This window comes from Python bivittatus, unplaced genomic scaffold (genome assembly GCF_059951505.1).
Source record: "Python bivittatus isolate LINGU-HERP-01145 unplaced genomic scaffold, Pbiv_v1 ctg000070_np1212, whole genome shotgun sequence".
In the NCBI taxonomy this organism is placed as follows: domain Eukaryota; kingdom Metazoa; phylum Chordata; class Lepidosauria; order Squamata; family Pythonidae; genus Python; species Python bivittatus.
This window is the reverse complement of record NW_028277034.1, coordinates 48627424-48648134: the sequence shown is the minus strand read 5'-3', so window position 1 is coordinate 48648134 and position 20711 is coordinate 48627424. Positions and strand designations below refer to the sequence as shown.

The 20711-nt window shown below is 41.1% G+C and overlaps 1 protein-coding gene across 1 annotated transcript in view; it reads right to left on the bottom strand.

Moving 5' to 3' along the window:
- Positions 1–3624: 3624 nt before the first annotated feature.
- The window catches only part of SCD5 (stearoyl-CoA desaturase 5), a 40087-nt gene continuing 23000 nt past the window's right edge, over positions 3625–20711 (bottom strand). Inside the window, exons 2-5 of the mRNA XM_007428740.3 lie at positions 12508–12638; positions 9968–10173; positions 6183–6415; positions 3625–5204 (exon numbers count right to left, since the gene is read on the bottom strand). Coding sequence (XP_007428802.1) covers positions 5014–5204; positions 6183–6415; positions 9968–10173; positions 12508–12638 — 761 coding nt within the window. The 3' untranslated portion in view covers positions 3625–5013. The remainder of the gene's footprint in view (positions 5205–6182; positions 6416–9967; positions 10174–12507; positions 12639–20711) is intronic.

The window sequence follows — 20711 nt, the reverse complement described above, 5'->3', positions numbered from 1 at the left end:
GACATCAAGCCATCTCTGTTGCTAAAGTAAGGAAGGGAGTGAAATTCAGAAAGGAATTTCTTAAGCCAGCTTCAGTTCCAGCTGGTTTATGCGTGGAATTCAAGCAGGTGAAAGCACAGTGTGGGGAAAAGCCCCGGGAAGGAGGTGAACCCTGTCCCAAAATAGTCTCATCAATGCTTGTTTGTCATCCAAAAGACCAAGACAGCACCAGGCCAGAGCAGAAGAAAGGTACCGATTAGCAAGCCAAAGCAAATTGCTGATTTTTTTTTTAACCCTTTCCCAGAGATCTTGATATTAAGAATTACAAAGTTAGAAAGGCCTCTTTGAGGCTTAACAACTCTCCAACTTCCAACATTTCCTCAGATCAATTTGACATTTTGCCTCATGGGATCACAGGCACAACCACATCCTGGCCAACAAATTTCTCCAAACCAGAAAGTGTATGAACTAAAGTTCTGTGTTGTTTCCTCAAGCATAACTACTACGGAACTCAGTGTGGTCAAACTCCAGGTGAAATTCAATTAAATGTGAGGTCTTCACTTCCTCAGTGGCTAACTCAATGTCAAAAGATAGACTACCATGAATCAGGTTTTAGTCTTTATTATTAAATGACATGCTCACGTATTCCTCTTAGAAACACTAAATGGTTTCCCATTGCTTTCTGATGGGATGTTTTCTGAATTCCCTGGCTACCCTATGGCCCTGAGATTTTCTGGTGCTCTCCCATCAAACTAATAGGTTCACCCCTGCCTAGTTTTTCAAAATTAGTCAAGGTCAGCTCGGTGAAGCGATTTCTTTCTTTTTTTGAGAGAGACAGAGAGGGAAAACCTAGTACGCTAAAGATTTAAGGATAGATTACAATCCATAAATGATATAGGTTAAAACACTAAAGTGAAAGAAAAGAATACATTAAAAGATGATGATGATGATGATGATGATGATGATGACGATGATGATGATGATGATGATGATGATGATGATCCAGTTTGGTCTAGTGGTGAAGGCTCCAGGCTAGAAACCAAGAGCCTGTGAATTCTAGTCCCGCCTTAGGCATGAAAGCCAGCTGGGTGACTTTGGGCCAGTCCCTCTCTCTCAGCCCATGACATCAAGCTTGGGCGACAAGCTGGTTGGTCAATTCTTGTTGCAACCAATGATCAACATTCAGTTGATCTGAAAATAGCAGACCTCACATCTGCAGGAAAAATGCTAGGATGAAAATAATAACAACAAAATCACAAAATGTCTGGGTACCACTGGAACACCATCTGCATTGACAAAATCACCATCAGTCCATTGCAAAACGCAGCTGTACCTGGAGCAGCTTCCATCCCGCGACGATACCTTTAACACCATCAAACAACATTTGCCTATCCCAGGTCCTGGGGAAGGGCTTGATAGGTGGATAAAAACGCCAAACCCAGTCTAAACATCTGGCTGGCTGTGCGACCAACCATAATAATATAGAGAAACACAGATTTTTATGAGGAGCAATAGAACATGGCTTGGTTATGATTTACTAAATTCCATATGCCACAATCAATTTACCTGGTACCACAAAAACAACAATATTCGTATTCAGGTCTTCAGGAAAAGTCCATTCCAAAGCCAAGGCACCTCTACAGAGAATGGCCTTTCCCTCATAACCGCTCCCCCAACTACGTGGCTCTGAAAAGAGCACCCTCCAAGCCTTAAAGTCGAAGCAGATAGATGCTATGAGAATTGAGCTTAAATAGCATTACTAGAACCTTGAAATCCAACCAGTAGGCCAGTGTTGTCCAAACTTGGCCACTTTAAGATGAGTGGACTTCAACTCCCAGAATTCCCCAGCCACCCAATTCTGGGAGTTGAAGTCCACTCATCTTAAAGTGGCCAAGTTTGGACAACACTGCAGTAGGCTATGGGTCACCAGTGCAATTCCATTGGGACCAGTATTAGGGTCTCCAGAAGAGGCCTTGCTGCAATGTTCTGCCCTAGCTGTAGTCCCTGTATTATTTTCAAGAGCAGACTCAGATTAAGCAAGTTGCAATAATCTCACCAGGAAGATACCAGAGCAGAAACTACCTTGACCAGGTCTTTAGCACAAACTTTATAAAGCACCAGATGGAGTCCAAAGCTACATCCACTGCTTTTAAGATATATGTGACTATTAATGGATGTTGCATGCAACTGAAGTTTGAGGTTTGAATGTTGAGGTTTGGTAGATAGGAATCAAAATAGCTACTGAATATGGAATAGCTCAAATGTACCTTTCTGCCATTGCTTTGACCAGTTGGAATATAAAGTAGGTATCCAAATGTTTAACATGAAGCTTTATTTGATTTAAGACATCACTTAGCTGTATACATTAGAAATGACAATGTCTATATCACAAAATGACAATAAAATCAATAATCTAAACATATTCATTTAATTTTTGGCCCATAAAGCATATAGATGTTAATATAAATACCTGCTCTTCAATAAATTAACTGCATATTCAACAAGGAGACAAAGCAAACAAGGAAACAAGGAAAAAGGAAAATCAAAGCAGAGGAGCACTGGTCTTGCCACAAGGGGAATCTCTGTGTCTTGCTTTAATCATTAGCGATTCCAAGTCGTTTAGAAATGCCTTTCTGTTTCAATGTGGACACAGACCAGAATTTGAAAGAACCCATATGAGCCATGGAGATAGGAATCAGGAAAGAAGAGGGGCACTTCAAAGATGTCCAAGAGGAAATTGCAAAAACCACTAGATGCTTGTCTTAATCAGCATTCCTGACCCTTTTATCACAAGAGAAAAGCATTCAAGAAATCCCCTCTCCTGACAGAACATTGGCAAACATGTCTTCATCAGGCTCACGTCAAATAAACCCCAAGTGAGCACGTGAGAACTTGGAATAAATCAAAAGACTGGGGTGTGTTATATGATGGATCAAGGGAGAGTTGACTGCTAGCAAATGTCTGGAATTATCTAAAGAGCTTGGTTTCATCTGAATGACTGAAAAGCAAGATATGATTCTCCCTTATGAACAGAGTTTGAGTGCCCCTTTTCCATACTGTTTTTAAAATACATTCTTTGCTTCTTTCAGTAGCCATCTCTTGCAGCCAAGAATCTGTGGCCCCTAAACAGACAAATACAAAATTGCATAGACTTTCTCGGATCCTAGTTCACTGTATTGGATGCATACATACAGTATGCATCTGAGGAAGTGGACTGTGAGCCCCCAAAGTTTATGCAGGAATAAAGGTGCCAGTGTTTAAAGGTGCCACAGGAACTCATTTTTATTATTTTGCCCAGCCCTCCTCTACAGAAACAGCAGGATAGATCACAGACATCATTGTGGTTCTATTATATAGTGACAGCTAGAAGCAGGCAATTATCAGAAAAAAAATCTTACTGAGAACAAGAATACTGAATCATGGTCCAAATAATGCCAGTGGTAGGATAGCTATAACATTTCTTAGAATTGATTATATATTAGGTCCTTTAGCCTCTCTTCATTTGTCACATAGGAACACAGTTCAGGATATCTCCTTAGAACAGTGTTTCTCAATCTTGGGAACTTGAAGATGTGTGGACTTCAATTCCCAGAATTGCCCAGTCAGCATGGCTGGCTGGGGAATTCTGGGAGTTGAAGTCCACACATCTTCAAGCTGCCAAGGTTGAGAAACACTGCCCTAGAACATGGAGATATGTGATAGTTACAGTACTTTCCTGTTTGCTTCAGTGGAGGATCTGGCTTCATACCCACATTCTTGTATATACAAAGCTATCCTTTCCCTAAAATAAATGAGAGAGTTCTTCTCAAAGAGTGAGTGCCAGGTGCATTTTTAAAGGTCCCATGTATACAAGAAACCACAAGGCCAAAGCATCAGAAAGAAAAAAGACACGATAGAGCTATTTTAAATTAAACAATTAACTTCCTTGAACTACACATTAAAGAACTTTAAGTTCTTCCTGTTAAGAGTACATTCCAAGCTTCTTTATTCTGGTAACATCTGTACAAATTGGACTACAGTTCTATTCATGGCCAGCCAGAATGGCCAGTGGGTAAGTTTACTGCAGATGATGAGAGCAAGGATACCAATTTGGAGAAGGAAGGTGTATAGTCATGACAACTATATCAGGTCAAAGATCATTTGCTTTTAATACTAAATAATATGTAATCTTCCAAAAATGTTGTCTTTAAGACAGCTTTAATTTAATTCCACAATCAATTCTGCTAAAACAAACTATAGACTGGAGAACTTTACATTCCTTGGGGATGTATCAGGAACTCTTTACCTACCCTTAAAGAAAACTTGCCTTCTATTGTTGAGCTTCTTCTGTCATGCACAACTGCAGGAGACTGTTGGGTGCATCCTAGAGCATTCCTTCCAGTCATACAAAGCATCAGTGAGGTTCTATGCACAATATTCAGCAGCTAATGACCTGTTGTGGGCTGAAGGTATGCTTTAGAGCAGGTAAGCACAGTTTCCCGGCCCGTTTTACATTCTACATCAGAGTTCCTGATATGCAACATGTCAGATGTACATCTGTATTAGTAGAGGCAAACCTCTTTGCTCCTGCATTCACCATTTTGCATCTGGCTCTGCCCCAACTGTATTTTACAGCTGGTTGGTAGATATCATAGTTTCAGTAGAACTAGCACCCACAAGCCTGAAGACTGCCCATCCAGCCTTTCCCAACCTGCTGTTTTCCAGATGTGTTGGACTTCAATGTCCAAAGGCCATAATTGATGGGGATTATGGGGACTAGAATTCAACTCATCTGGAGGGCATTATATTATGGAAAGTTGCAGGCTGGAACATTCACAGCTTTCTTGGAAGATGAATTAATATTTAAAGTGTTTTCTGCGATAGAAAAACCACTGCACTAAAGTAAAATTACATTTATCCAGAAATTAATTTGACCTTGGTTCAATGAAAAATACTACTTCCATTCTAAGAGAAAGTTTGGGGCAGAAGCCCCCAATGAAGAAACATACAAACAACACATACAGCAGCATCAAAGTTCAAGACTCAATTTGTTTCTCAATAAGTGCCATCTCCAGTCCTCTCTTTGCGAGCTTGGATCATCTCCTTGGGTGCCTGTTTCCGCTCAGTGACCAAACCCAACCAAAACATGAAGTCAATGAACCATGTGGTTGGGTTGAATTTCAAGCCAAGCTCACTGGCTGAATAATCAAATGGAAAGGTGTGGTGATAATTATGGAAACCTTCTCCTGGAAAACAGAACCCAGAAGAAACAAAAAGTAAGGTCAAAGGTAGAGAAAGAAAAATGTAGAATGTAGCATCAGCAAGCAGAAGCAGAAAAAGAGGTAGTACACATTCTAATGGAGAAACAGCTATTATTTTCATTATTTTGAACCACAAAAGGAATTAAAGAACTACCTTCTGTACGAATATGTGAGCAGTGGATAGGGTGTCCAAAGATGACATTGAAATGTTCCAACAAACCATCCCCTAATTTCTTACTGTAAAGACAAGTCTTGTTTCCTTTACTTCTGTTTTCCACCTATGTTGGATAATTGGATTTTATATTCTCAAAATGGGGGACTGACTATTATGTGTTTCCCAAGAGCCTTTCGGAAGCTGCTACATAACAACGTGAATCTCAGCTCTGATAGTGCTTAGAATGCCTGCCACATTCTGTGTTAAGATAGTAATTAAATGCAGATTCTGTAAATTTAACATCAGCCATTATTTTTTCCTCCCACTCTTGCTTAGTTTACTATGTAGCTAGAGGAAGAATTCTAGAAAATAATATTGTATTTTTTAGTTGTTCTAATAGTACAAGTTTTTTTTTTTAGAGAAGAAGGAAAGATCTAAGCCAGTGTTGTCCAAACTTGGCCACTTTAAGATGAGTGGACTTCAACTCCCAGAATTCCTGGCTGGGGAATTCTGGGAGTTGAAGTCCACTCACCTTAAAGTGGCCAAGTTTGGACAACACTGGCCTAAGCAAACAAATAAGGTTTCTCAGCATCTGCACCAGAAATTCCTTACGTTATCTGCATTTGGAGATTTCATAAGACACTCATAAAAAAGAGGAAAAGCCTTGATCACATCCTCACAAGCAGCATCTTTTTTTTACCACAACCCATGGACATGCCTGATCCTAAAGCAGCTTTAAAGCAGTCTGGAGAAAGCAATCTCAAAGCCACACTTCCCAAAACATAGTGAGCCAATTCTTGATAACTCACCAATAGCTCCAAAAGTGACCAAGGTATTCTGCCGAGGGTTGATGTTTTTGTCATATGGCCTATTGCCATACATGTGAGCAACACTATTGACCAGCCAAGCAACGTTGAGGGAGATGGTGTAGCGGAGGACGGAAGCCAGGAAGTATGAATTCCAGAAGCTCTCACCCCAGAAATACCAAGGCACGAGAGTAGGAATGACAAAACACATCAACACAACTGAAATTTTATAGTACCTGTGAAGAAAGAAAAGGAAAAACAGGGCTGGCTGGGTCATACAAGGCAACATTTCCCATAGTAATGAATCCAAATGAGTCAAGTGAAAAGAAAAGATAATGGGAGCCACATTATCAATATATATATATATGTGGTGCAAAACCGAAGAATAATAAGTGACAATGTACTTGATAGAAGCCTTTATTCAGCTATTAGTGGATTAAATATAAAGATGGAGAGTTCTGAAAAATGAAAATGTTCTCCCAGATGCCTTCATTGTAATCCCATTTTAACAAGCAGCATGTGTCCGCTCATTTGTTTAAAGAGTGTGCTTAAGATAAACCAAAAAAAAGCATATTGTTGGGAAACAATGGCTGACATGACTTGTGAGAGATTGCACAAAATGACTTCTTGTAATTTAGTCTGAGTCTGTAGTTGATTTGGCTTTATACAGATGAAATGAATAAATGAATATTTCCAATATTCTTTGCAATAAGCTGACTGGAGAATTCTGCAAGTATGGTACCAAGGACCTCAATTTTGGACTACATTCAGTGGTAGTCAGAGAAAAACATACTTCTGTGGATTCTTCTACTGAAGAGGAAGATCACAAATGGGATTTCTATATCATAGGGAGAGTATTTCACTTTCAGCATCCTTACAAATCAGTATAATCCATTGCTTTCAGTCACATCCATACTGTAGTCCTGCTTATGATTTTGGAAAACTGTAAAATTTAGAAGAGAACAGCTCTACTTTGACCTTGAATTAACATTTCCAAGAAGACAAGGCTTGAACCACACAATTCCCCATAGCTATAATTTGCAGGAGGACAGTCATGTTAGTCTATGGTTGTAAAAAGTCAGAAGGAGACTGGTAGCAAATTTTACTCTCCACAACTGATGCTGCTCACAAAAGATTATGCCTTTCATAAAAGATACTAGTTGGAAAAGGTGCTACCAGACTTCTTCTGACTTTCTGCTACCATAGATACAACAGCTAACGTCTGCCTTGCCATTTCTCCAGTTTTCTTCCTCTGTGAAAGAGGGTTCTGATTTTCTACTTTGTTCTCAGGGTGTTTGAGAATTATTCCTGAATTTCTCTTGGTGATGTTTTTGAACTGTCTAGTTCGGGGTTCCTCAACCTTGGTGACTTGAAGATGTGTGGAATTCTGGGAGTTGAAATCCACACATCTTCAAGTCGCCAAGGTTGAGGAACCCTGGTCTAGTTGGAGGGGGAGGAGAGTGTGAGCATGTTCTTTTCCCATCATTTTGAAGTTTTGGTTCATGAGCCTCCTAAACCATTAGATTTTGTGGAGTAAGCCCTTGATCTGTGTATGGTCCTGAGATCTTGCTGGCCACTTCAGACTCCTGGCCTCTGAGTTCAGTCATTTCCTGTTTTCTAAACCTGAATCCATCTGCTTCTTCAGTAAATTCCACCAATAATATTATCTACTGATTTCTAATTGTTCCAGAGTTGCTTAACCTGTGCTGCTATTTTACCTGTTATGGTGGGAGCAGAATACTGTAGGCATCCTCAGCATCCCCCGTTGGTCCAGCTGGACCTTCACCCATTTGTTTTTAGACTAGGATTGCTTTTAAAAACAAAGGGGGCTAGAAAATGTATGCATAAATACTGGTGCTGTTCCAAGGGAGAAGAACGTATGCCTTGTGTGAACTACATAATACTAGGTAAGTGTCTACAGCTGCATCAGGTATTAAACCTGGGATCTTCTGATCTCTACCCAACCCTGCTGTCATCCTCACAGCTAGCACAAACATTTCCTTGACTCCTGTAAGCCTTTGATTATGACATTCTCTCTTTAGTTGATTCACTTTATCTCTGTTCACCAGGAAGTAAAAAGAGTAGTCTCCCTCCAGCTGGGAAAAGAAAGTTCTGCAGTTAACGCTACTACATATAATGTTTCAGCTAGGGAGTCTGTTAAACTTCCATCCTTCACCTCCCCTACAACTACAAAACCTTTATCTTTCTGCACGCTGTCATGAACTGCACTCAATCCTTCAGAGCATTGTGTGCATAGCATGCACAAGAGTGTCTGCTCCTTTGTTTGGAACAATTCCTCTTGAAGTAATTGTAATTTGCCAGAATTTGTGTCACTGAGCACAGATTTCTTTCTCATTAATGCAGATGCTTCGAAGGCATTATTCTCCCACTCCCCCAAGCATAAAATCCTGCACTCCCTCATGCTTGATCATGTTCTTGTTCCTTCTGCTGTGATCATGTTTTCTTTCTTTTTTAAGGGAACTTTCTTTTTGGCTCAAAAATGACAAATTCCCATGGCAGTTTAACATTAGCAAATTGTGGCTTAAACATTCATGGCTTGTTCATTAAAAATGTATTGATCTTTAAGGTGTCATAAGATTCTTCATTTTTCACTGCAGTGACCACAAGGCTCTCTTGTTGGAACTCCTCAATCAGTTTGGAAACCTGCCATACAACCAGTGTCCCCTCTTTGTCCAACCCTTTCTCCATTTTGCTTGACCATCTTGCTTTCCATGAATCCCTTGGACCCTGATTCAAGTCCACTCTCAAGTCTAAGGTCATTGGGTGTTACTCCATCTTTCAGCCCACCTCATTGGGTTGTGGTTCTGGGGATAAAAACCCCTGGTGAAAATGTGGGACATGAATCTATCAAAGAAACGAATATAAGGACTGTTCTGAGTTCTTTAAGTCCTAATGGGGTTAAGATAGAAGTTTTGTGCAACTCACTGTGTTTGAAGAGAGGCCTGTTTGGGCCCAGGTGTACAGCCTTTTTAAAAGGATCTTTTTAATGCTTTAATTCTGTATATGTTTATGTTTGTGCTCTTCGTTCCGTGCTGGGGTGTTCTTGAAAGCTGCTTTTTACCCTCATTAGGGCTTACTTTTGTTTTCACTGTTTATTCATAGCTATTTCCTTTCTGAGTGATTCTTTCAAAATAGGTCTCAGATGAGAAACAAATGCAGGAAAGGTGGCTGAATTAAGCCATATCTGTGATTGCTTATTTCAGTCAGAGATCAATGCACCTCTAAGGAAGGTCCTTAGACCTGGAGGCCTCCCCTGTAAAATTCAGCAAGCCCACTTTCTCCACAGTTTTTTAGATTGGCTGAGAATAATCATGGGCCAAGCAATTTATTTATGCAGGAATTGGTCCCAGTCCCAAATTACCTAATTGCTTATAAGAGCTTTGTATATACCACTTCTCATGGATGTGGGCTTATGCTTTCAGTTTTCCAATAGCTCTATGCTAAACTCAGAGGAGGAATTAATGTACTGTGGTCATGACAATCCTATAAATAACATTCTGCTTGTTAATTTCCTAAGTCTTTTCCTTTGCAGACCTGCACCCCTGAAAAATCACTTACAAGCTATATAAGCACTTTGTTGAGGCTGGGAAATGCTAATTATCATAGAATTATCACAATGAGTTGGGAGGGACCCTGGGGATCATGTAGCCCAACCCGCTGCCCACCCCCACCTGATCCCAAGGACTGTCCAACCTTGACTTGAAAACCTGCCACAATGGAGCACCAGCATATCTCCAGCCTTACTCGTGTTTACAAGCATCACTCACTTTCTCTGAAAGCTAACGACGGGATCCTCCAACAAATCACTGAAGTCCAGCTTTCTGCCTTTCTCAATGACATCACGATGCTTCCGAACAAAGAGCCAGCCAATATGAGAGAAAAAGAACCCACGCTGGGCGTTGTGGGGATCAGCATCTGTCTCAGAGTATTTGTGATGCACCCGGTGATCTCGACACCACTCGAAAATATCATTCTGCGCAAAATGGAAGAAGAAGAAAATTAAGTTTCACAGCCTTGTGGACCTCTGAATCCTCCCTGGCCCATATTGTTCTTTCAAGCACAAGCATTGTTTGCCCAATCAGAAAAACAACTGTTTATGTCAAATGCTATCAAAGATAGGAGCTGGCTTATTTTCCAGAGAAAATTGTCCTCTGGCTATTTTGCTGTTCCCATCTCCTGTGAGACTTCAGAAGTGTGTTTACCTCGCCCACCTGTGCTTCTTGGAGGAGAGCAGGTGAACTGATTTTCAACATATAAATAGCAGGTGTAGGCAGTGGTGGGTACATCTGTCACCCTTTAGCCTAGTGTTTTTCAACCTTGGTGACTTTAAGATGGGTGAACTTCAACTCCCAGAATACCCCAGCCAGCTGGCTTTTCTTAACGTCAGTGGGTTCTAAGACTTAGAAGTCAGAAAATAAATAAGTTTGCAAAAGAAGTTGGGCCACAGAGCTGATTGACCAGGCCTTCCTGTAGAGTCCTAAGTATGCCTACTCACAATGAAACTGAACACACAATCCTTTTATTTGCATACATTGTTCTCTCTCTGTTTCTCCCCCCAACCACCCACTTTCTCTCACACATACTGTAATTACCTTTTAAAACCGTCTTGTTCACAACAGCAGAAGCTACTTGTCAGCCTGATTGCAGTGTAGGGGATAGTTCAGGTGTGGACAACAGCATAAGGAAGGGCAGTATTAGCTCTTCTCTGCCCATAAACAGCCTCAGCCGATGCAACCTTTGCTCCTTCCAGGATGGAAGCATTAATGTAACTTCCATTAGCAACAATGGAATCTATGTTAAACCCTCGTGGGTTCTTGGATCAGCGGCTGAGCCGAAGGGCTGTTCCTATTCCTTGTGGAAGACAATCAGGGCCTGGGAAAAGGGGTCTGGATCTGGGGAGGTGGCTGTGTCTCCCTATACCAGTGTTTCTCAACGTTGGCCACTTTAAGATGGGTGGACTTCAACTCCCAGAATTCCCCAGCCAGCAAGGCTGGCTGGGGAATTCTGGGAATTGAAGTCCACCCATCTTAAAGTGGCCAAGGTTGAGAAACACTGCCCTATAGGGTTTATGGCCCAGATCGGCCATCCCCATTGGATACATGAGGCCTGATGTCATAATGCTTGCCCTGCAGGGTCCAATAACATCGCCTCCCATGGAAGCCTGCAGAAGTTGCTGCTCAGCTGTAAATATGGAAAGGAGACAACCGCAAGATTTATTGCTATTTCAAACTACAAATATAATTTGGTAGAGTAGAAAGATGATGTTGGGGGATCCGCAAGGAGGGTAGAGAAAGTCAAGACAGCATTTGCCACCGCACAATCAAAGCGCCACCCCTTTTTCCGTGCATCGCAACACACATAAAAAAAGGGGGTGGGTTTTGAGTACACAGTTGCGGCCACCAACTTGAATCCTTTGACCCACTTTGTAGATGCTTCTGCCCTTCAGCTTAGTGAAAATGACACATTTATGATTCTTGGAAGTATTTAATGTAAAGCATATCTCAAAGAGTCTCTCTCACACATACCCACACCCACACACAAAGATCTATGGACTATGGGCTGATACATAGGTATGGTTTTGACTTGAAGTTGGCAACTTAAAAGCCCAATTTACACAAATTGCTTAAGCCAGCCAACCATAACTCTTCCCAGTCTTCTGGCAGCATATTGTCCCCTTAACTGCATCATGTTCCCTCGTTCCTGGCAGTCCTGCTTTCTTTTCTACAATCCTACTGACTTTTTCATGAGACTTGACAGGGGTGTGGTACGCACTGGCCAGGCAGGCAGTGGTGGGTATACCCAGTCAACTTGGGCACTACAGTCAATCAGGGTTCGGCAGAGGCTGGCAAGGTGTCTTGAAGCTGCCATGGGTTGGCAGTGAATTATATTATGGACCACCTTATCTTTTCAGCTGTTCTACAATTCCATCTTTTTTACTTGGAGGACTGATTGGGGGGAACATGGATATTCTCACAGTTGAATGGGCAGATCTTTGTAATATGGCAGGACAGATCATAAGGGTGGCCCAGTACAATTCTGAGTTGACTGCCCCCAGTCCTATACCAGTGCTATCTGGATTAGTAGATTCACTCTATACATAGCCCTTAACTTTAACCTGTTCTGTGAATGAGGTTGAAATGATGATGTTACATGGGTGAATGTCCAGGATGGACCTCCATAAATCCACCAGAACTCTGCCAACATCTCAGACTCCAAGCTTTTCATAGAGCACCATTTTATTGTGCTTTTATTACACTGCCACTTAGGAAGAGTCCAGTAAATGTGTGAATCAACCCTATATACCCACCTGGAATGCCATTGAATTGGCTGCAGCCAAGAATATTCGCAGAGGCAGCCTCGCTTTGTAAGATCTGTGACTCCACAAGCGATGGGCCCCTGCTGTCACACCCAGGGCAGTCACCACGAAACATATGTATGCTGAAAACATGAAGGAAAAATGAAATAAGAGAGGGAGGTTACGAAAGTACCAAACCTCTGTGCGGTTGTTAAACTACAGACTACCAATGCCCCTATAAGGAGCACATAATACTGTGCTGATACTTCTAAGTTAACCCATCTTGCACATTCGGCTGTCAAAAAACTGCACATTGTATAACATGTAGAACTTGGCAACCACATTTCACAGAGGGTTGAAATTTAGACAGCCTCCCTCCTTCTTAGCAGTGCTCCTTTTCCTTCCACTTGTTAGAAAATTCTCCATGCCTACAGCTTCCCCTCTCACCAAGGCAGCAAACATTGATGCTTAAAACAGGATTGTTCCTTGACTCACCTAGAAATTTCCACCCACAATACGTTTCCCTCTATCTGAACAAGGAACATAATGCCACTGTGTTAATTCCCCATGCAGCTATGTTTTCTGTAATGAAAATCTATCTTCATAATATTAGAATAGAATATATGCCTGTACCTCACAGCAGTTTCAATTAAAGCTACTGTTTACAGGTTTGTATTTCACCCTCTTTGGCCACCTAATGCGAAGAGAGGACTCCTTGGAAAAGACCCTGACGCTGGGAAAGATTGAAGGCAAAAGGAGAAGGGGACAGCAGAGGATGAGATGGTTAGAGAGCATCACTGAAGCAATGAGCATGAAACTGAGCCAACTCAGGGAGGCAGTGAAGGACAGGAAGGCCTGGCGCAATATGGTTCATGGGGTCACGAAGAGTCGGACACGACTTAACGACTGAACAACAACAATTTCACCCTCACAACAATCTTGAATGGTACAGAGAGGCTCAGAGGAGCTGCATGGCTTCACAAAGGAGGGAGTCCAAGGGCCCCTAGTTTAAGTGCAGGGCTTCCACTGGCTGTGACTGTGCCAAAAGCCATAGGTGAATGAAGATACTTTTAGCTGGTGGGCCAGAGATCTTCCCTAACACAATTTGTTAATCTAATCCAGTGTTTCTCAACCTTAGCAAATTTAAGAGGCATGGACATCAACTCCCAGAATTCCCCTGCCAGTATGCTGGCTAGGGAATTCTGGGAGTCAAAGTCCACATCTCTTAAAGTTCCTAAGGTTGAGAAATATTGATCTAACCCACCTTCAACCTCCATTATACCCTCTTTCAGATGTACTTTTTGAAGAAGTTTCTTTTAAAGAGAGTTGTTAAGTCAGGAAAGAAAAAAAATAAAATATATGAGGTCATTCCCTCATACACTACTGTGTATAGATTCCTTTTAAAGGCTTGAAACAGTAGCTTTATGCATGGGAAATGGTCTTTACACCTTGGCTTTAGCACCCTCCTATAAAATATGGTTCCTGATCAATTGCTACAGTCATTGTTACGAAAGGATCTAAATATTTATTCATCTTCGATGTCTCAAAAATGGCAGCAGCCCTCGTGCCAAATGATATTTAAATCTAGGAAGGGTTTGAATTGCAACCCTTGTTCTCTGATCCAGCAGGAGCTGCTGTTTAAATGGGGAAAAATACATAATAAAAATCCTGCTATAGCCACCCACGTTTCTTGGAATGTTTAAAATACCTGTATTTCCTAACTGGGCTTTGTTGTATCTATGTGGATCGTTATGATTTTTTTTCTCCCATATTATTTTCTTCCAATATATGGAAATTGCTCTTTTCAATTCTGGCATTCCTAAATAAGATGAACCCGGAAGCATGGGTGACTTCAAGCTATGGTCAAAAAAGTCAAGATGGCAGCTACAATGGTGTGATTGAAGCTCTGCCGATTTTTTATGTGTGTATGTGGGGTTGGTGGATGGTTGGATAGATAGATTTACTTAATTAAATGTATTATAACTGCCCACTCCAGCAGGCTCTTGGCAGCTTACACAATATAATACTAAATTAAAACAATTAAAAACATAGATAAAAGGAGACAAGGCAGCCCAGATTAAAAACAACAATTAAAACAGAGCACCACAGCTCCCCTCCCCTAACACATTAACCCCAGGCCTGGGGCTGAACCCAGGTTCTATGGTTTCAACCCCAGGAGAGAGAGTGCCGTCCATCTCTCTGCAGGGATGCTGTTCCTGAGGGTGGGGGCTGCGATCGAGAAGGCACGCTTCCTAGGTCCTACAAGACGGCAACCTTTCATAGAAGGGACCCCCTCAGTACCTGTTGGACAGAAAGCATGGGAGAGCTCCTTCAGGTAACCAGGTCCTGTGCCATGAAGGGTTTTAAAGGGAAGAATCAGCACCTTGAATTGCACCTAGAAGCCAACTAAGAGCCAATGCAGTTCATGTAGCAGTGGCAAAGTGCCCATTGCTGCTCACGCCACGGATAGATCGATCTCAACCCAGTATTCCTGGTCAAAGACATTTTTAATTCCCAGTCGGTGAAACCACGGCCATGGGGAAGTCTGGAATTTTGAAGTTCGTTAGCTCTGGAGGGCACCACATGAATGGACATGTTCCTGGCATTGTGAAAGGCTATTTTAAAAGACAGGTTGGAAAAGTACAGTGGGTGAAAAATGCAACAGCCAGGAGGTTAATGGGTCCCCTCAACGATGGGAAGCTACTGGCAGCTTGTATATTAATTATTTGGGTTATCAGTCTGTTTAAAGCTCAGCTTAAAATATGTGCCTTGACTTTTTACATTTTCATTGCCTGAGTCAAGGTTCACCTTGTTCATACGGTGAGATGGGCTGCCAATTGTAACCCCTTCCTCCATGCTGGTGATGGCCTGCCCCTTTTTCCTGTTCCCTTGCTGAAAGCCCAGTCCCAGTATTTAAGCAATCATACACCGTATCCACTAACAGTGGTGGCACTTTCAAAGATGCATTCATCTTGCCACTGACAAATTGCTGGTGGAGAGACAGGAGGGGACATTTCACAATATCGCAGATGTCCCGCTAACCTGGGTTCTGTACAGCTCCTTTCAGCTGCAAATCAATAAAACCTGTTCCTCCCGCAGAGCTAGATAAAGCAGTAAAATAGCACATATCTTGCTCATAACCTTCACTGCAGCTTTATTGTTTAAAATTCATCTTATAGCCGTTAGGACTAGACATTTGCTTTTTAATTTCACAGGCGTATGAAGGGACCGTCTTTTCTTCTAAAGCTTAACTCATCCAAATGCTTTTCAGCCCCCAGTAATTGTGAGGGATAGCTGGGTTCCTGGTCAAAGACATGTTTAATTCACATGTATCCCTCTGCAATTAGCTTTGCACTGGCAACGCAGCCATACTGCATTCAGCTGAAGTCATTTCATTGGAAATGGGCTGGCATGTTACACTGTGCTGATTTCAGGATCATCTTCCATCCAGAAAATACCTCCCAAATTATTTTATATAAAGAATGAAGACAGTCCAAAGAAATCTTGTATGTACAGCAGAAGGAAAATAATTGTAGCCCAGGGAAACCAAAAGAGCCTATCCCCCCCCCCCATTCTTTTTTAGAGCCTGCTGCATTTTCTTTTACAAGGCAAATCAGAGGATTAGTTTTTTTTAGCAAACCTCAACCACCAGCACTATTGTTCCTCTGTTGCAAAGCTTCCTCTTGGGTTTGTGTAAGAAAACACATCCTGAAAGTTTGTTCCACGGCACAGTGTTAGATTAAGCTAGGACTTCTGCAGATGTCCAATGATTTGACATGGGGTTTGAGGCTACAATGCTTTCGTTTTAATGTTGCTGCTTGCTACAGCAAGCAAAACATCAGAACAAAACGCCACCTAATTTAATCGTATTCATTTTAAGGAGGAAACAGATAGATTTGGAAACTGGCCGCAGACAGACAGTTGTAAACAGCTCAAATTGGGGTGCTTGACAAAGTTTGTTAAATGAAATAAGTAAACACAGCAAACATGTAGATGCTGCAGTTACAGAAAGAGAAGGGAGGTTAGTATTTATACATGTTGGTCACTCTTCTCTAGGCAGCTTACAGAAAAAAAGAAAAAGAAAATTCAGGGCAGCTCAGTTGGCTTTAGAATAAATCTTATTCAGGGTACATTTACTAACATCAGTGGGACTTAGTGATGATTTAAGGTCCATTTAGGGTGCATTATAGCATGCAAAGCCCACAATGTTTGGTTCTGATATATGCAGTGTGTGAACTCAGCTATCTGGGTTTGTAAACCATGGTGTACCTTAGCATGTAGTGTAAGTGCCATCACTGTTTACTGATTAACAAATTGTGATTTAAATAAAACATTCTTAACTGAGGAATGAATGCAGCCCTACTATGACTCAGCCTGGATTCAGTTTAATATCATGATACAGCAAATCAATATTAAGATGGATGGACAACAACAACAAAAAAAGGATCACAAAAAGACAAATATTTCTTGTTTAGTAATGAAGGATTTAAAAGCATTTTAAAGAATTACCGAGTTCTGAGCTGCAAGGAGAACTAAAATAAAGGCTGAACAATATTGCCTGACATTTGGGAAGACTTGCTTTTTGAATTCCAGACACATTTGCTTTTGAAAAGTAAAATGGAAGAGCCTAGAAATAAGGTTTTCAAGGAAAATTTGGAGTGTATCCACAATCATGCCATGTGCATTATGTGAGGGGAGAGCTCCTCCCTTTTACGTACCTGAGGGGAGAAAATAAAAAAGGCCAAATCTCAATTCTCCTCTCAGATTGAGTTTCCGTGAGAAGCTTCCTCACTCACTGGTGCCATGGAAGATGATACATCTATGGCTGTGATGTGCCAATCTCTCTTCTGCCCAGCCAGAATCCCATCAGGTTTTGTCCTGGCTGGGTGACACTTCTTGGTTTTCCTTCACCCATATCTAAGAGTGAAAAACTAAAAACTAAAGAACAGCAGCCCAGATGTTATTCCAGGAGTTTAATCCAGAAGATTAATGGATGAACTTGGTTGATGTTGTCTGAGAAGCTTCAGGGTCACGCCTGATTACTACTTGAACAGAGACTCTCACACAATTCCACAGCAATAGATGGGGGTACAGATCTGAAACATTTTCTACAGAAAAGCTATGGCAACTCACTTCTGTATTGCTGTCAGGAACACTACATGGGTGTCTATATAATGTCACCAGCTCATTTGAAAGGCATTTTACTTGTCAACCAAGTTCAGTTGACAAGTCGTGGTTGGACAAGGTAAACCAAGAAACAACATGATTAATGATAGTGATTAATGCAAAATATCTTAAACACAGTCTGATCCTTGGTTCTGTTTTAGCATTTCATAGAAACTATGTCACTTATTAGCTAAGCCAGAAAGTCCTTTATTTAAAACTCAGTTCAACTGGATTTATAAACCGTGTTCTTGAATACGTTTATTTAGTTTTCCAATAGGAAATCAATATCCATTCACTTGTATAGAAGAAAGCAATGGAGGCAGCTTGGCACCAAGGGCTGTGATAACACAACGCACTAAATCACAATCTAGCCAAACACAGTTTAGCTTAGCATGTTGCACAACTCCAGCCAGTGTGGTTAGTTTATGGTCCACTGCCTCATATTCATTCAGTGTGTCATATTAACTTAGCAAACCATGATTCGGTTAGCCATGAGTTACAGTGTTATGCAAGCAGAGTAAGAGCTAAGCCTGTTTTTCTGCATTGTTGACCCTTACTAATGCAAATCAATTCTATTGCTTTTTGCATAGCTCCTGTTCTTCATCTCCCTAATCCTATGGCATTGTTTTTTTTGTTTTGTTTTTTGGAAACTAAAAGGACATAAATAAATAAAGTATATTTCGTTCCTAGAGTTGTCAGCTGGCCTGGGATGTTCCTGCGTCATTACCATAGAAATGTCTACATTTTGGAGGTAAACACATAACTTCTAATCCAAAACAATCAAGCTGTTAAGGCAGAGCTACAAAAGACCATCTGAGATGTTGTCAACCGTGCTAAACAAACATGCATAGCATCTATGGGTGAACATACTCATGGAATATTGAGACACTGGTCTTTGTGCAGAGAAATTATTCTACAATGACACTTGGCAGACCCTCACAGTGCCATGTCAGCATCTAAATCAGATGAAGAGAAGAAAGGAATTACAACAAATTTATATCTGAGATGAGGGAGCAACTCTCAATGTGACCTTGTGAAGGACTCCAGGACATCAGTAACACTTAACTCAGAATCTGACGAGCTACATTATAAGATGTGATAGAATCTTTCTTTTCTGCAATCAGTAGTGTCTGAGATCTTGCTACTGAACAAAAACTGCATCCCACCCTTGGTGTCTGCTTGACACCCTTGTGAGCAATACCCAGCTAGAAGGACTTTGGACTCAAGATACACATTTGCAGAGATCTGTTTGACTGCCAAAATACAGGATCCAGCTAAAGTATTGGCATACTTCCATCATCAAGGCTTCAGCTAAATGTACATCATATCAGACTCTGTCTTCTCCTTGTTAGCTATAAAACATAGGCTGCAAAACATAGGCTATGATTTTTTTAAATTATTTGTAACAAAATTGCAGCCGCAAGATATCAAGGATCAATTCCAAATCAAAATCAAAATCCAGACATAAATTCAGTTTCTCACTTTGCCATCCCATCCATCTTTCTATCTTACTTTAGTTGATACAGCATTTTCACAATAAATGAATATTTATCTTTTAAGGTTTTGTAAACAAGTCACATAGTTTATCCCAATCTATGCTTCATTTGGGGGATATCCTCTTTTCTTTAGCAGTCAAAGCCTTGAACTAACATTTTGCACTTGGAGAAAATATGACGCTTGCCCCAAATAGCATATTTATGGCAACAAATGCGTGGGATGTAACAACGGAAGAAATGTTAGCCAATAAAGGTATGAAAGGTGGGACGAACCCTATTTTCTTGAGAGGAATTGTAATAGATCTTCACATTCTTTTGGATGGATTTTAAAAGCAACAGAAGCTGCTGAACAGTAACATGAAATTCAGAACTTAACAACAGCAGGATGCATTTTAATGTATCCTAAATGGTGTTAAATCTTCAGCTCCTCAAATCAATGAGCAGCTGCCCAAATTGTGGGAAACCACAGAAATTGTAAAAATTTGTGGAATACATACAGAGGACATACAATCAATGTTCTGAAGCAGCACAGTGTCTCTTTTTTGTTAAATGTTGCAATATTAGTCCTCATATTAACATTATGAAACACCAAGTTACCAACACAATCCTTCAGTTACCCAAATCTCTTTTTTATTTCCTACAGTCCTCCAGTAGCTGCTCAAGTGCTTAGGGTGTTATTTCAAAAGCATTGTTGTAAACCTAAGTATTACATGTTACTTTAACAGCTCAGTGTTTGCAGAAGGGGTGTTTGGCATGTTTTGCAAATGGTATACAGTATTTGCCAAAATGTTTGGCACGTTTTGCAAATGGTTCAGACAAAGTCCTTCAGAACTTACATGAGCAAAGGACCTCTTTGCTAATCATGAAAACTGTTTCTTTTTTTTTAGCCTTAGGTGTGAGTTGCAACTGCATTAGGGGTCAAACTAAATAAAGCAGCAGCATCTGTGTTTGAAGTCTGAAAAAGACATGGCTGCTTTAATGAACAGCAGGGAGGTGCTGGGCTCATGCAAGGTTCGAAGCACTTTGAATTGTTTTCAAAGGAGGCCCCATCCCGAAAGGATGGGCCATGCTGCAAATTAATGTTCTCTTTGGCCCACTGAGAGCTCGGAATAAAAATGAGTATGCATTTAAGACAGGGATGTGCAATGTTTGTGGGATCAGGGTTGCAACCCAACTTCCCAATCTTCTGGAGAACCACATGAAGGAGAGGAGCCACATCCCATTCTAGTCTCTGTGAAAACAGGTGTGAAGATCAAATCTTAAAGCAGAGATGAGCAACCTGCAGGCCACGGGCCACTTGGCACCCTAAACTGCATCACCAAAATACTGGGCAAAATGGCCCCATTGCAGCAACATGATTTGGGGCTTTTTTGAGTTAGGGAAGCTTTAAAAGTAGTTTAAGGGTAGGGATCAGAGAAATATAACTTCCAGAGGAGTATTCCTACACTAACTTCTCCCATTCTGAAAAACCATGCCACTTTGGCTCCTCTCCTTCATGTGGTTCTCCAGGAGATTGGGAAGGTGGGTTGCAACCCTGATCCTACGAACATTGCA